The sequence below is a fragment of the Stegastes partitus genome, unplaced genomic scaffold, assembly GCF_000690725.1.
Source record: "Stegastes partitus isolate 25-593 unplaced genomic scaffold, Stegastes_partitus-1.0.2 Scaffold1288, whole genome shotgun sequence".
Classification (NCBI taxonomy): domain Eukaryota; kingdom Metazoa; phylum Chordata; class Actinopteri; family Pomacentridae; genus Stegastes; species Stegastes partitus.
Genome location: NW_007579019.1, coordinates 1,052 through 17,615, shown reverse-complemented (window position 1 = coordinate 17,615; position 16,564 = coordinate 1,052). Strand labels below are relative to the sequence as shown.

General features: G+C 40.0%; 1 protein-coding gene across 1 annotated transcript in view; it reads left to right on the top strand.

The window, feature by feature from the left end:
* Positions 1-16,015, top strand: part of LOC103369439 (coiled-coil domain-containing protein 57-like) — a gene marked incomplete at its 3' end in the record, with an annotated part of 17,397 nt that extends 1,382 nt beyond the window's left edge. The window contains exons 2-12 of the mRNA XM_008298156.1: positions 1,161-1,313; positions 2,910-3,032; positions 8,795-8,938; positions 9,833-9,941; positions 10,491-10,592; positions 10,792-10,949; positions 11,049-11,123; positions 11,944-12,144; positions 12,304-12,462; positions 12,634-12,796; positions 15,923-16,015. Coding sequence (XP_008296378.1) covers positions 1,161-1,313; positions 2,910-3,032; positions 8,795-8,938; positions 9,833-9,941; positions 10,491-10,592; positions 10,792-10,949; positions 11,049-11,123; positions 11,944-12,144; positions 12,304-12,462; positions 12,634-12,796; positions 15,923-16,015 — 1,480 coding nt within the window. The remainder of the gene's footprint in view (positions 1-1,160; positions 1,314-2,909; positions 3,033-8,794; positions 8,939-9,832; positions 9,942-10,490; positions 10,593-10,791; positions 10,950-11,048; positions 11,124-11,943; positions 12,145-12,303; positions 12,463-12,633; positions 12,797-15,922) is intronic.
* Positions 16,016-16,564: the final 549 nt, after the last annotated feature.

Genomic DNA, 16,564 nt, shown 5'->3' with positions numbered 1-16,564 from the left:
TGTAGGGAAATCTTGATGTTGCACAGGGAAGTATTGATATTGTGCAAGATTCTTCTATGTGTCGTAGTACTGATATTACACAGAGTCCTCTAAATATAGAAAACATTGTAGCAAATGTTGACGATGCCCAGGTTTGACTACACTGATGTGCGCTAGAGTGAACCATGTCAGTTTTTCTGTGTGGTCTACTGCAAGCAGTGCTGGTTGTAGAGTCTGACAGCAGCAGTAAGGAAGGACCGGCGGTATCTCTCTGTCACACAAAGTGGGTGAAGCAGCCCGTCACTGGAGGAGTTGCCCAGTGCTGTCCGGGTGTCCTGCTGTGGGTGGGATGTGTTCTTCAACATAGATAGATATCTGGATATCTGGATAGATAGATAGATAGATAGATAGATAGATAGATAGATAGATAGATAGATAGACTCCACAGACCTCTTGAGATGTCCCATGTTATCAGGCTGTCTGCTGTAGAAATGCTGCTCCCTCAGCATACAACTGCATAGAAGATGGCTGATGCCACCACAACGGGACCTCAGCAGGGCTCACTCAATCCAACACTTAAGTTTCCTCATCAGATACAGTCTGCTCTGTCCTTTTTTGTAAAGTGTGCTGGTAGTGTCAGATCAGTCCAGTGTATTGTTTAGGTGAACACCCAGGTAATTATGAGATGTCACCATCACCACCGGCGAGCTTCTTGCTGCGAGGCAACGGTGCTGACACCTAGGGTGCTCGACCCTAGTGAGGATCAAGTGTATAGATAATGGATGTATGGATGGATGAATCGAATAGTCTCGAGCAATTATATCATATGACTGATGAGCAAATAGCATGCTAATTTGGACATGATGGTCATAGTAGTGAAAATTTTTGGTTATTCAGTTTGCTGCATATATTAAAACATGACGTATAGCCTCATTAGGGACAGCGTGTTTTCAGGAAGGTTGGCAGTGGAAGCACTGCAGAATATACAAGCATGCCATGAACTTCAAAAGTGGTGACTGTATTTGACCAAGGGTTTGCTTCTCATGCTATCACAAGCGTCCCACATTGTGTCCCACATAAACAATGTTGGCATTGCTACAGGGAATATATTAACTAGTGGCAGAAATGTTATGCATTGCAATGCATGTTGATCGATGTATATTGTGGCTTCTGTGTCCTAGTTACACCATGCAGTCAGGCCGTGACAGTGGACTGATAGACCTAGAAGCCCAGCTGGCCATTAAAGAGAAGGAGTTAAAGGAGCTCCAGGCAGTGAGAGTCCATCAACTGGAGTCTTCCCTCAAAAAGGCCCAGAAGGAGTGTTCCTCCCTGAGGTACCACACCTACAGCCACCTCACTTCAAAATAACGAAACGTGACCTGCCTGGAAAGTTCAGTGTGGGACTTCTCAGTGAATAGAGGTTTTACAATTTCACAAGACTTGCGTCACAAACAAGGAAATACATGTAGATATTTGGTGTCATAAGGTTGCAACATGATCATTTTCATTTAATTTTTGGATATTTTTTTTCAGTTAACTGAATACTCGTCATTGCTGAAAAATGTTCATCAGAAAAAATGACATGTCCAAACTATGTTTGTAACCTGCAAGCCTTCAAAACCAGACATTTATTCAGTTTAGGGTTCTGCAAAAAAAAAAAAAAGTTTGCTTAATAAATACTTAATTCTGAAATTACAGTCACCACATTGTCTGCCAATCAATCAATAAAGTTGGCCCTAGTTTGCTTTGTGTCTCCAGCCATCCCTTTACTATTTAGTCAGACTCCTCATCAATTCTCTTTTTGGAATCAATAAAAGGCTATTTGCTATCTTTTGAAATTGCTTGTTTTTGTCATGTAACAATTATTGTATGTGCTTTATTAATTTGTGCATATTTTTATGATGGTACATTAAGCTTATATGTATTTCAAGTTTTCAGTTTTACTAGTCTGAACATTTGAACTCTTGTAGACTTGAAGCATGTTACAAAAGAATACATTTCCTCACTACACTGTGACGCAATCTATCCACACAGATAGCTTTGGTTTTATTTGTATAGGTTTTGAAATGTGTCAGAGATATCTGCCCCCATCCCAAAACAATAGAGGTCTGTGGATTAATAAGAGTAACCACAGGATCGTATCTTGAAAAACACACGGCAGTTGAAATGTTTCAATGTCATTTTTCAATACCATGAGCACTAAAAACTAAACTCCAGTCGCCTCTATTGTGTTGAATTGAAGACAGAGCTCTCAGATATCTTGCAGTCTACCTGACTTTAATGCTACCATTCCAAAATATGTCCTAAGTAAATATGTGGCAAACCTGTCAAACAGTCCTTTTATAGGTTGGTCCACATTCAAGGAATCTGACTCTATTTTCTCGTGGCTCTTTGTGTGCCTACACACAGGTGTAAGAACAACGAGCCTCGTGTAAGAAACATTCATACAAAGAATTTTTCGGACAACCATTTTTGTTGCACTTGCATGTGAAGCACAGCTTTTCAGTTTACTCAGAGGTATCATCTAGAGCAATAAGTTTGTAGACTTACGACAGTTTGGAGAACCTGACTTTAAACACTATGAATATAACATACAGGAAAAAGTAAGAGAGATTTAGAATACAAAAATGCCAGCATAACTGCAGGAGATCCAGTAAGCTGTGATGTCCTTTACATGGGCACTCAGTCACTCAGGGCAACAGACATTCACTTATGTAAGAGAGTAAGAACCAGGATTACTGAGGAGCAATTAAAGCACAGGAGACTTCACACAGCTCCAGTCATCTGTTGAAGATCTATGTAAAGATGGAGCCAGCTGGTCAGTACTGCTGTCAGATGAATTAAAAAAAAAGTTTGCTGAAGATGTCCAGGTTATTCTTTATTTTTTGAGCACAGTAATAACCAGTTATTCTTACTGCATCATTTGTCAGAGAACACCACAAACAACTGAGGGAGGATTTCTACTTCAATCTGGCCGTCCTGGATGAACGGGACAGAGAGCTGGAGAGATATGACGTCATAACTGCCAGAGCTCTGACTGTGAATCACAACAGGTAAAATCCATCCATGTTGTTTAGATTAGATTCAATTGAGAATAAATAAAATAGTTGTTTGTAAAATATCATATAAAGGGAGAAAATTAATTTTAAAATGTATTAAGTCCATCAAAAAATACACAGAATGTTCCTTGTTCTGTGAAGACGATTAAAAGATGAGTCACTCTACCTCCTAAAACCAAGCTGCATTCAGCAACCACATTTTTATAAAATTCAACATTTAATAATAATAATTGATTAGATTTATATGGCACTTTTCTTACTCAGGGAGTAACTCAAAGCGCATACACACTATCAATTATTCACTCACACACGTTCATTCCAGTGGTGGTAAGCTACGATTGTAGCCACAGCTGCCCTGGGGCAGACTGACAGAGGCGTGGCTACCATTCTGCGCCTACGGCCTCTCTGACCACCACCTCAAACAATCTATTCATACGCATTCACACCAGGCAAGCTGGGTGAAGTGTCTTGCCCAAGGACACAACAACCATGACACAGGTTACAGCGGAATTGAACCGCCAACCTTCCGATCATTGACCGCCCACGAAGCCGCAGCCGCCCACTGTTGAGCACGTTTGCATGTTTACTATTTTAAAAGCTGGTACATTTTAATGCACCTTTCTAACAATTTAGTTAGACACTAATCATTTACATTCTGCTTCATCCACACTTAGAAAGTACTAAATGTAAAGGAAAAAAAAAAAAGATGAGTTGGTTGGCTAATTACCCAGGTGATTTTGATTTTCACTTTCATACCCTCATGTAAGACAGCAAACCCTAGACTTCTGGTTTGGCTGTTGAAGGGGTACGCAGCACCTAGACAATTTAATGAAATAACAAACGTTTACTTTGGCCTAACCCACCATCGCTTAATCATTTCAGATTTTCAGACAGACCTCGATAAAGTCTCAAACTTAAAAATACTCCTAGGAGAAGGACATCTTGCTTCCCCACTGTTACGTCCTCTCTTAACATGAGGAGAGCAACGCAACAACCAAAAGATATGTAGGAGTCATTGTGAGGTGTAAATAAAATTAGATGTTTATTTTTAACAATGCTTCAACAACAATGTGCAACAAAGGTTCACAAAAGAGGTGGGAGGATTGGGACAAAGTGGTGGTGCCAAACAATTGAAAATAAGAACAAAACAAGGCCTGACTAACTCCTCTTATATAACAAAACAAACCCAATCGAAAGACCTACCTAATTTCTCTACAAACCGAGCTTTGAAATAAATACACAGGTGGCACCAACCAATAACCCTCGTGTGTCTAACAAAACTTCCCTACGTGCTGCCCCTAACGTCCCAACCTCACCACCACAGACACATACATCCACTTTTATAGCAAACAACACACAAGTCTCACAGACAAAGCAACATGCTGTCACAATGGCAGCACTCCTGATCTGACAATGGGCCTGGTTTTAAGTTGCACACCACATCTCATTGGCCAGTTCAACAGGTGGAAGTCAGCTTTCCAGGTGGATGTCAATCAGGTCATTAGCATCTGGTAATGAGACAGAAAGGAGGGGGAAGGAGAGGCAGAACATACACACTCACACACAGCCAGCCCTCTGGTACGTAACACCCCCACCCTTACAAGTCCAAACCATGTTTGGAACAACAACAACATTACCTAGAGAGCATGTGACAGAGCATCTGCAAGGATGTTATCAGAACCCTTCTTGTGGCATATGTCAAGATTGTAATTTTTAATGACAGGTGACCAACACATGAGGCGTCTATTATGATTGTACATCCTTGAAAGGAATACAAGTGGATTATGATCAGTGTAAACTGTAATCGGACTAGCACTTGTATCCAGGTACACCTCGAAGTTGCAGGGCAAGTAACAGGGCAAGCGCTTCCTTTTCAATCATAGAATAGTTCAGCTGATGTTTGTTAAACTTGCGTGAAAAGTAACCCACAGGATGATCAATTCCTTGGTCATCTTCCTGGAGGAGAACACCTCCAGATCCAACTCCACTAGCATCTACCTCCAATTTAAAAGGCAGGGAGAAATCAGGAGCACAACACAAGACATGTTTTAGACTCTCAAAAGCTTGCTGGCACTCACTAGACCAAACAAATGGTGTGGAAGGACTGGTTAAGGCAGTCAGCGGTGCTGCAACAGAGGAAAAGTTCTTGCAGAACAGACGATAATAACCAGCCATCCCAAGGAACTGCCGTAGATCTCTCCTAGTGACAGGTGGAGGAAAATCAGCAACAACAGCAACCTTGGCATCTTCAGGACACACCTTCCCTCAACCAACTTGCTGACCAAGATATGTAATGGTACCTTAAGTCACACTTGGCAAGGTTGAGGGTCAGAGGTCCATTAGCCAAGCGTTTAAAGACTTCTCTCTATGTAGCTACGTGATTAGCCCAGTCATCACAATGTACCACAATGTCATCTAAATGTGCTCTGCATTTTGGAACATCTCCCAGTGCTTTTTCTACTAACCTCTGAAATGTAGCAGGAGCATTGCACATACCAAAGGGCATGACCGTGTATTGGAGGAAGCTGTGAGGTGTTACAAATGCTGAAACATCAGAAACACGTTGACTTTACGGAACTTGCCCTTTTAGCATATCTAGCTTACTAACATACTTTGCTGGACCAATCTCATCAATGCAGTCATCCATCGAGGGCAATGGATATGCATCTGGGACAGTTACAGAGTTTACCTTGTAGTAGTCAGTGCAGAACCTTGGACTTCCGTCAGACTTTGTGTCCAGGAGACAAGGTGAACTTCATGGACAAGCACTTTGCACAGCAAACCCATTTTTCAAGAGATAGTCAGCGTCCTTCTTCATGATTTCCCTCTTTGCTGGACTGGCTTGATAAGCACGCTGCTTAATTGGTCTAGATTTAGTCAAAACAATATCATGAGTAATAACAGAGGTCTGAGATGGAATGTCTTTTAATAGCCTGGGGAAGTCATTTACAAGTTTTACAATGTCCTCGCACTAGTCATCAGAAAGATGAGACAAGGACTGGGGAAGAGATAACACTTCTGAGTTACTCAACCTTACTCCTTGTGGTGCAGCACTATGCATCACCAACTCTTCATCGGGAATGCTCACCACTGAGATGGAAGCCATAGGAGAGGAATCTATCTTCACCTCATGGGCTGTGGGTAACCCAGTTTCATCCTCTCTGGAACGGTATGACTTCATCATGTTGACATGACACACCCTGTGTGGTCCAGGGTCTTAATTACGTAGTTTACGTCATGGAGTGTCTTCTCTACAACATAAGGACTAGAAAATTTAGTGCAGAGTGCTGAACTGGGTGTAGGCAAGAGAATCAGAACTTTGTCACCTGGCTGGAACAAGTGGGTGACTGTTTTCTGGTCATAGCGATGCTTCATTTTCACCTGTGAAGAGGTCAGGGCATCTCGAGCCAAGGAACAAGCTAGTTGGAGATGATCCTTGAGTTTTGCAACATACTCTGGAATACTTTTCACCTTTTTGTCAGGCTCAACAAGTTGTTCTTTGAGAACTTTCAATGGACCCCGTACCTCATGTCCGAACACAAGCTCTGCAGGACGAAAACCCAATGATTCCTGGACAGCCTCACTGGTGGCAAACAGAAGGGAATGCTTTCATTCCAATCCCTTTGTGATTCAAAGCAGTGTTTGTGCAACATGGATTTCCTGGTATGGTGAAACCTTTCCAGTGACCTGGCTTTTAGGAGGATAAGGGCTAGACGTCTCATGTTTAATACCCAGTGTTTTGAGCACCTGGGTAAACATGTTCATCATCAATGTAAACTCCTAAATGCACTTCAAGTTTTACCCTCCATTTAGGAGACACAGCTATTTTGAAGAAAGAACTACAACTTCCAGTAGCCATACAATATAACGTGATTGGACACGCCATGAAATATATAGTTCTTCTTGGGGTTTACAACTAGGGTTGTGTTTTTGTATTAATAAACTAAAATAAACGGATTGAAGTACTGACAAATGTGCTACTGTTAAAATATAATACGTGTAGTATGAAATAAGGGTAACAGATTACGTCGTATTGTGGTATTTTTTGTGTTTTTATTACACTGGCAGTGTTTGGGGGAAATTTGCGCTCGTTGCTAAGGCAACCCTGCTAGAGTCGCCGCACAGCCTCGTCGTAGACCCGGAAGAGATCCATCCTACAGGGTCTGTACTGTTTTTGTGTATACAGTAGGTGGCAGTAATGCACATCAATGTTGGATGCCAACCGCCAAATCAATAGAAGAAGAAGCAGCAGCCACAGCAGCAGCTAGGCTAGACTAGTAGCTAATGTAGCCAGCAAGCTCAACGAGCTAGTTAAAAGCTTCACAAAGCTACAGATACATTCCTCACCGCTGCCGTTTCAGTTACCATAGTCAGATTATCCATCGCTGCCATCACAATACATCTTCCAGTCGCCGTTTTCCTTCATGTGTCCTTCTTTTCAGAGTTGTATTCATTTACAGAGAAATGAAAGTGATGACGAGCATGTAGCCCAAACACAGTAAAAGCACTTATATTTTATCACAAATGAATGATAATAGCAATGAACGATATCGTTGGGATCACTTTCAGAGCGATCTCAGAAAATTTTCTCTGTGCCTGGATATATTTCTTGTCTTTTCTATTTGAATGAATATGGAGTTTATACGCAGCGCCAATGTTTACAAAATGTTAATGTTGGTCAGTGTGGGCGCACACATCTGTATAGTGATCTCTATAGTTATTAGTGTGGATGGGCCATAACAGTAAAATTGGTTAATGCTGACTGTTGGAAGAAAAGAACAACAAAACGTTACAGTATATGCGCTGTCTAATAGGGAAAAACGTGTCCCAGACATGAAAGATAATTCCAATTGAAATATATTGGTTTGAAATTCATGCTGGGGGAACACGACAAAGTTGGGCAAATCGTGTCCCAGGACACGAAACAATAGATTAAATGTCACGACTATTTCACAAATTGCCGTGAGACTGGGTTGAATAACTCTAGTGTGTCTAACAAAAAATTCCTGCATGCTGCATAATGTGGGGTACCCAACTTACCGAGCATCCCAACCTCAACACCACAGAAACGTACATCCACGTTTACAGCAAACAAACACAAGTCTCACATACAAAGCAACATGTTGTCACGATGGCAGCTCTCCTGATCTGACAATGGGTCGGGTTTTAAGCTGCAACACACCGCATCTGTTTAGCAAACTCAACAGGTGGAAATCAGCTTTCCAGGTGGATACCAATTAGATCAGTAGCACCTGACAATGAGACAGAAAGGAGGGGGAAGGAGAGGCAGAACATACACACTCACACACAACAAGCCCTCTGGCACGTAACACCACTATCAACATGAAGGACAGTAAATGACCTAGACACACACAGTACATGTATGCCTTCACACTCACAACCACAAAGACACAAACGCATGCACACACATTACTGATTAAGTAGTAAAATAAAGTGAGGGAAGTCAGTTTTAACTGTGCAATTTGCTCAGCTCCATTTATACCAAATTGTCAAACAATAACTGAGTTTTCATTGTCAGATTGATAAATCAAGTAATCTTTTTGTCAGACAGAATCATTTAATTTTGTATTTCCTTTGCTTTGTTGAATTTATTGAGTATGTTTGGTTTATTTTTTAGTTAACTTCTACTAGAATAAAGTCCTTCCCTAACTTGCGAATAAATTCTGTTAGTTAATTAACGGTAACTGAAGAGGAACAGCAACCCACTAATTCTAATATGCTGCTGTTGTTATCAGAAAAGCAGAGCTGAACCAGCACCAAAAGCAGATTGCCAATCTGGAGGAGCAGAGAGCCAGAGAGGCTCAGGAAAGACAGGAGGAGCTCAGCAAAAATCGCCACAATTCTTTCCAGCACAGACTACAGCTGGACAAGCTCAAACGGTGAGTCAAGTTTAAAAAAAGTGAGAATAGAAAATAGGGGGAAAAGATTATAGACACGATCAGTACATGCAGATTTAAAAACTGTAACACTGTCTGTGACGTTATGCAGTGGTGACATGGTTGTGCCAGTATTATAGTAGTAATATATGACACGCATATGAAGACAGAACATATTAAAAAAAAACATTCACTTAACTAAGTAAAAAAAAAAGTAATTAACCACTAATTAAACCACAAATAGAAAAAAAAAAACATTAAAAAATTGACCTTATCAGATATTAGGCAATACAAATGTTAAACTAGTTGAGATACTGTGCTCATTGATGATCAGTAAACCTTGTAGAGTGCAGAGGTAGGGTAGAACATTTCCAGGATGATTATCCAGATCAACAGTAAAGCCAAATACACCTACAGAGGAGTGAAATACTGAAAATTGCTAATAAAGCGCAGACATCAATTTGAATATTTAACTTCCCTAAATAGTTATGGAACTGGAAAATTATCAAAACCTTCTGATCTTCAAGAAAGGTAAGAACATTTGTAAAAGGGTTGCTGGGTCAGCAGAGCAGCAGACACACTGCCTGATGAACATTACACAGTAAACTGTTTGTGGCAGTTTGAGCTGACTGAAACTCAGGCATGAACAGGACAAGAGTCATTTATTCTGTTTAAGTCACCAGACAGATTTCCTTTTTTAGAGGCTTTTACCAGCTCAGAGAAAGACTAGATTGCTTTGTTGTTGCTTTGACTTTGGAAGGTTGGTAAACCCTGAAATACAGTGCAGCAATGAAGTATTCAATCTCCAATCTGTCATTGAGATCTGTCTGAAAATCGGAAATTACTGAGGGTGGGTTAGGTTAAAGTAAATGTTCCCTATTTCCTGTATGTGTGCAGCTCTATGAATGCTGAAATTCAAAACCAAATTAAGGAGTTTGACCAGATGAAATTGGATTCACAGCGCAGAATAAGAGATGTGGAAGAACAACTGGTCCGACAGAGACAGGTAAACATGCACATACATCCTTCTGTAGGTAGACAATCCATAAAGAATATATACATACAAAACACACTGGGCCATTGAACCAACACTGAAAAGTATTATGGTGCATGTGACAACCCCTCACAGTTGGCTCAGTACAGTAGGGAACTATCCAGTTGCATGACTGGTATAACTAGTAGAGCTGTCAGACCTTCAGGGTGACCACAGACACAAGACTCACTTTCTGTTGTCTGGTACATTGGCTTTGTTATCATGGCTAAAGTACATGTCCAAGAATGTGCATGTCTGTGTCCCAACATCAGGAAAGATGAGTGAGATTCATTATCATTCTCTCCTTACTTTGTTAAAAAGTACACAAACAGCTGTATTGACATCTTAACATCACATCTGTGTGTGCTTCAGTGCATTGGCACAGTAAAATACAAAGTGGAGGTTAGCAGTGGCTGAAATGTGCTTACTGATGTTGCGCTTGGTTACAGAAACTACAATATCCAGCAATAGATTGCAATAGTTGTAGTAATTCACATCTAATTATTTTCCTTGATAAAACAGGAGATGACTGCTACTTTTGACAGTGAGCTGAAACAGCAGGAACATGAGTTCAACGTGAAAATGGATGAGATGCGCGCTGTGGTGTTGTCTCATGAGATCAAGGTGAGGAGAGTGTGTTTCACTTTAGTAATAAGTCTATTCATGCTGTCCACAAATACCAGATTTGTGATGTTTGCAGCATACTGTACTATAATTATATTTCATGGTAGCATTCCAAATCTAAATAATTTAGATAAGATAGCAAATTGTATGATTTTCTTGTCATCATCATGTACTGCTGCATGTGTGTGTCCTTGTCCAGGTTAAGCTGCTGTCTAAAGAGACTGAAGTTCACTACCAGGCTCACCTGCAGGCCACAGAGGCTCTCGAGACATCCAAGAACCTCTGTCAGCAGATAAAGACCCAACTACAACACAAAGACCAGGAGTTCAAAGACACCGTTGCTATAAAGGACAAGCGGTATGTTCCTGTAACGTGTAAGTGTGTTTACGTGTTTTCATATGTGTGCGGAGCTTATGCAAAAGTGTTATAACAAGTAGAAATTACCCTCTGTCTCAGGATAAAGGAGCTTGAGGAAAAGCTGAAAAGGATGGAGACCAACATGAAGAAGGAGAAAGATGAACACAGTAAGAAGTAAGTCAATAAATACAAGCTCCTCTCACTCATGTACTCAGAACCAGTTGCTGGCGCTGGCAGATACTTTATGAGTATGACGAGAGAGAAAATGAAACAAATTTTCAGATTTGGTAATAATAGTGAAACATGAGACTGATTGCCACCAATAGTGTCATTATCCTAAACAGTGTCAGAAAGTTATTTTCTATAGATAAACACCTCTAGCCATGAGCAGCATGCATAGTAAACAGAGTGCAGCTGTTTCCATATATTGGGATTTTATTTAAACAATAAAGATAATAAAATGAAAACATCAATAAACAAGCATAATATGAACAATTACAATTAACACAAATACAGTTAACAACAAAAATAATTTAATAAATAACCCTGCAGCTGTACTACTGGTAAGAACAGTTTATTGTTCCATTCATCATTCTGTATGTTATTATACTCCAGGAAATTGTAAGAATAAATAAATAAAAGAGGACCACTGGGCCATGTACCTGGACGCTGCTTTCAGGACTGGAGATTTTTGCAAAAACAACCTTACAAAACTTTTGTTGGACTTCAGTCAGCATATTCCACATATAATCAATAAGCAGAATCTGGACCACTGTTATTCTCAACTCATATATAAGGCCCAATCTCTCCCACCATTCAACATGCACAAAGCCATCTTTGGTGCACTGGACAATGAAGAAAGGGTTGGTAATGAATGATGTAAGACGTTATCATGTTGTCCTGTACATAAAAGCCAAATTGTCTGTGTATGAAAGGCCTTTCTAGTACCTCAAAATTTCTCATAATCTTTAACCATATGGCTGTTTCTTTCAAGATATGAGGATATGGTCTTGTCCCTGGAAAAACGTAATGCTCAGCTGGAGCTTCAGCATCAGGCCAACCTAAAGCAGCTGCGGAAGACTGAGAAACAGATCATCAAGCTACAGAAAAATATAGACGTTCTGGCAGCACAGGCACGATGCGTACAGGAAGATCAGCAGAAGGCCATGGAACAGAAAGATGAAACAATCCAGAGGTGAGATAGACACAGGTGAAACAAGGATGAAAATGAAAATCATGACACACATGTCAAAGCGTACTTGGAAAGGACACCAAGTAGCTCTTGGCATGACAGTTGTGCTGCCATTGGTGTGTGTGTGTGTGTGTGTGTGTGTGTGTGTGTTTTTTTTTAAAGGCTTCACATGGAGGTAGAAGCCACCCGGACTGACTGGGACCACTACATCAAACAGGTCTCCACTGAGATGGTTGTAAAAGAGACAGAAATTATCACCATGCAGGAGAGAGAAACAAAACTCAGAGCTGAGCTGGAGAAAAACAGGGAACAAATTGAGAGGTGAGAAGCCAAAAGGAAAATGGAGGCAAGCAGGGAGAAATGTAAAGAAAGAAATTGAAAGGAATAGATAAATTAGGCACAGCACAATTACATAGCTTTGACAAAATGAAGATTATGACCTGGTCTGAGTTGTTCTTATGATCTGTTAAATTTCTATGTGTTTGTTTTAAGGTACAAGCAGGAACTGAGTGCTGGTTTGAAGAGAGAGAGGGCCTTGGAACAGACTAGAGTCCAAGTGGAGCTTGATTGTCAGAGACGCTATGAGGACATCAAGGCTGAACACTACCTTTCCAATGAGCATTTAATACAAGACCTGACTGACGCTAGAGACCAGGTTAGTCTCTCATACATGACACAAACCCACACAGGAAATTTGGTGTAGACTTCAGCCACAGCGAATGCAAATACAGATTGCCTCTAATTTTCACTTCTGCAGTGATGCACAAAAGGTTTGAGAACCACAGCTGCTCAGACTTACTCAGACGTTTTTTTTTTTATACTGACTTTGCTCTCCCTATTAAATACGATGTAAACAACAGAAGTTAAATGTAACACACGATTTACAACAGTGGTGGCACATCTTGTAAATACTACTACACCAACACAGCTGGATTTCCCAAATTAAATGAAAAAAGTTACAATTCTCAATGAATGTAAAGAGTGCAGCCATACTGATTGTTTAGTTTATTTGAATCTGACATTCTGTTGTAATATCATGAAATATATCTTCATAGAGTAAGTTACTGTACATTGATAGAGATGTTTGTATATTGCTAAACTTAAACTATTATCTACTTACGTGTTGCTGTTGCACTCTAAGGCTGTTCCAATTTCAAATGTGTGCAAAACATTTCCCAGACCAGTGTACTTGTTACTGCACACCATGGTGTTATTTATAGTGTCACTATTTGCAGTGCCATTGTTACCAGGATGCTTTAAAGTATGTTGCACTCTCAAATTAAAAAAAAAAAAAAAATTTACAAAAAAGAGTTGGAAATCCAAAAAGAACTGCATTTTATTGATTGATTGATCGATTGATTGTCAGAAATTATCAATCAATCAATCAGTCAATCAAATTTTGTTTATATAGCACTTTTCATGTAAAACAACAAAGCATTTAAAAACATGACATAATTTAAAAACATTACAACATTTAAAAAATAAAATAAACCCGTCCCTCCCACCCTCCATGCATACACATACAGCAAATGCAATTGCGCACACACGTACACACACGTACACACCCTCACCACTAGACTAAAAGAGGCGTGGCATGGCACTGAGGGATTGTGGGAAACGCTACCATTGGGGTCGTCCACACCGGGAGGAGTTGCAGACCATGAACACTGGGGGCGCCGGCACCCGGACCCCCGACCCGGCAGACAGGGGGATCCCCACAACGAGGTGGGGAGCCCCCCAATCAGCCGGGCCAAAGGGACCCGCAGACAGAACCCCCAGCAGCAGACCACACACAGCCCCCAGTGTGGAGGACACCCCTAAGGAAACACTGGAAATAAAACGAAAAACTTTAAGAATAAAAAGCCCTATGTAAGATAAAGGGAAAGTTAAAAGAGTAAAATACATAAGACAAAGATAAATAAATGACAAGAATGTAAAAAGAATTAAAAGTTAAATTAAAAACCTGATTAGAAAGCTGTAGGAAATTCGCTGCCATCCATGACTTGATATCTAAAATGCATTTAAAAAGGGTATCTATTGGCCCTGTGTCATCAGGAGACACGGCAACGTACAGCTGTGTGTCATCAGCGTAGCCATGGAAACTGATGCCATGTCTCCTGATGACGTCCCCAAGAGGAAGCATGTAAAGATTAAAAAGAAGAATGGGGCCTAAAATTGAACCTTGGGGAACCCCACACCTGATTTTATGGGTCCCTGAGGAACATGTATCCATATTTACATAAATACATCGGTCTGTGAGCTGAACCAGTTAAAAACAGTACCAGAGAGGCCGACCAGGTGCTTAAGTGTATTTAATAAAATGTGATGGTCTATTGTATCAAAAGCAGCGCTTAGATCCAGTAGAACCAACACTGTTAAGTTTTTGTTATCAAAATTCCACCTGATGTCGTTTAAAATCTTTAAAAGTGCTGTCTCGGTACTGTGGTTCATCCTAAAACCAGACTGATGTCTTTCTAAAATGTTTTTTTCTGATTAAAAAGTCATTGACTTGGTTAAAAAACAGTTTTTCTAAAATTTTACTTAATAAAGGTAAGTTGGATATGGGTCGGTAGTTATTAAAAACAGTGGGATCCAAATTGCTCTTCTTCAGAAGGGGCTTCACCACCGCCGTTTTAAAGGCGGTGGGGAAGACGCCCGTCTGAAGAGAGCAATTCATGATGTTTAAAATCTGTTCCTCAAAAAATCCATAAAAAGATTTTAAAAGGGGTGTGGGAATTGGGTCTAAAAGGCAGGTTGTTGGGTTTACTTGGGAGAAAACTTGACTAAGTGTCCTTGAAATTATTGCACTTTCAGGAAAATCAGTGGCACAGATTTTACATTACTACTATTAATATGATTCAGGACTCACAAATTCAGCCTAAGATTAGATCGTCTGATACTAAAAGAAGTCCCCAAGAACCCCAGAATTTCCCCTAGGGATCTGCGAGCAACTCTTGCAAATATTGCTATCAAAGTGCCTGCATCTTAAATCAGAAAAAGATTATACAAGAAAACAAATAGAGGCTTGCAAGGAAATTCAATTCAATTCAATTCAAAGGGCTTTATTGTCATTTCAACCACATACAGCTGTACAGTACACAGTGAAATGAGACAGCGTTTCCCAGATCCAGAGCTAAAGTGCTAGTGCAAAGAATGCAGTGCAAAAAGATAAGATAAAATAAGACAAAAAATAGAAGAAAATAAAAGTAGAAATAGAAATGTGGACAGTCGTGCAATATAAAAAACAGGTTGTGCAAACATGTACAATTTGAACACCCCAAACAAAACAATGCAACACAACACGGACAATAACAACACAATGGAGGTAGTGTGTGTGTGTGTGTGTGTGTGTGTGTGTGTGTGTCTTAGTCCAGTCCTTGAATGACCTGTTCAATGCCAAGATAGTAATCCAACTGAAATGTTGTGGAGGGTTATGAAAAGGGAAATATACAAAACAAGCCCACAAGCAGATGAAAAGACTCGTGGACAATAATGTGACACCTACATGAGTTTATTTCTGTTTAATAAGAGTTCAACAACAAAAAAAAACCTCACATTTTTTTCCGTGTGGTTGTGTGCAAGTGTGCCACCATATTTAGAAGGATCAAATGTTTGCTTGTAAAAAATATTGCAATGTTTTTTTTATAGTGCATGCTGCCACTTGTTTGGGCAATGAGTGTGTTAATCTTTGTCAGTGTTCTTAGACCTTTGTTTCTATCCCTGTTTAAGAGAGTTGATATTGTTGTCAGTAAAGACTTAATCTGTTTTTAATCTCTGTCAGGCTAAAGCAGAGCTGAAGGAGAAAGAACAAGAACTGCAGGGTTTGACTGCCTTATTGCATTCTGTTAGAACGGAGAGAGATCATGCAATACAGGTGAGAATACATCTAACTTACACTGTGCAGAATAATAGAACCATTAGAAGGTGTTACCCTACCAATAACAGCAAAGCAAACAATGTAAACAGTTTTTTAGTAGGACTTTAAGCAAACTCTGGTACAACTGTCCAACAGGCAGGCATGGATTTCTTGTTTTTACACCTGTACAGGTACACACACAGAATTAGGAGGACTTGGGTCTTTAGTTTGTTAGACCATCATAAAAGACTTAAGAAAATATCAGATGAAAAATATCGTCAACCGCAAAAGCTTAAGTACTTAAAACCTGTGAGTCTCTGAACTGTACCTTCATTTAGTCAGTGAAAAAATATCTGGAAAAAACAGCACAAGTTCAAACAGAGAAGAAAAGTAAAACAGTCAGAACAATATGCCACAACCTGAGGGACAATGGACCTGGACACACACAGCACATTCATGTGTGTGTGAGACACATACATATGATACACTGTACATACATATATTTAAAATGTATCAAGCTTCATGCTGTATGTCACTGTAGTTGTGTACTGTCTAAATATTTGGACT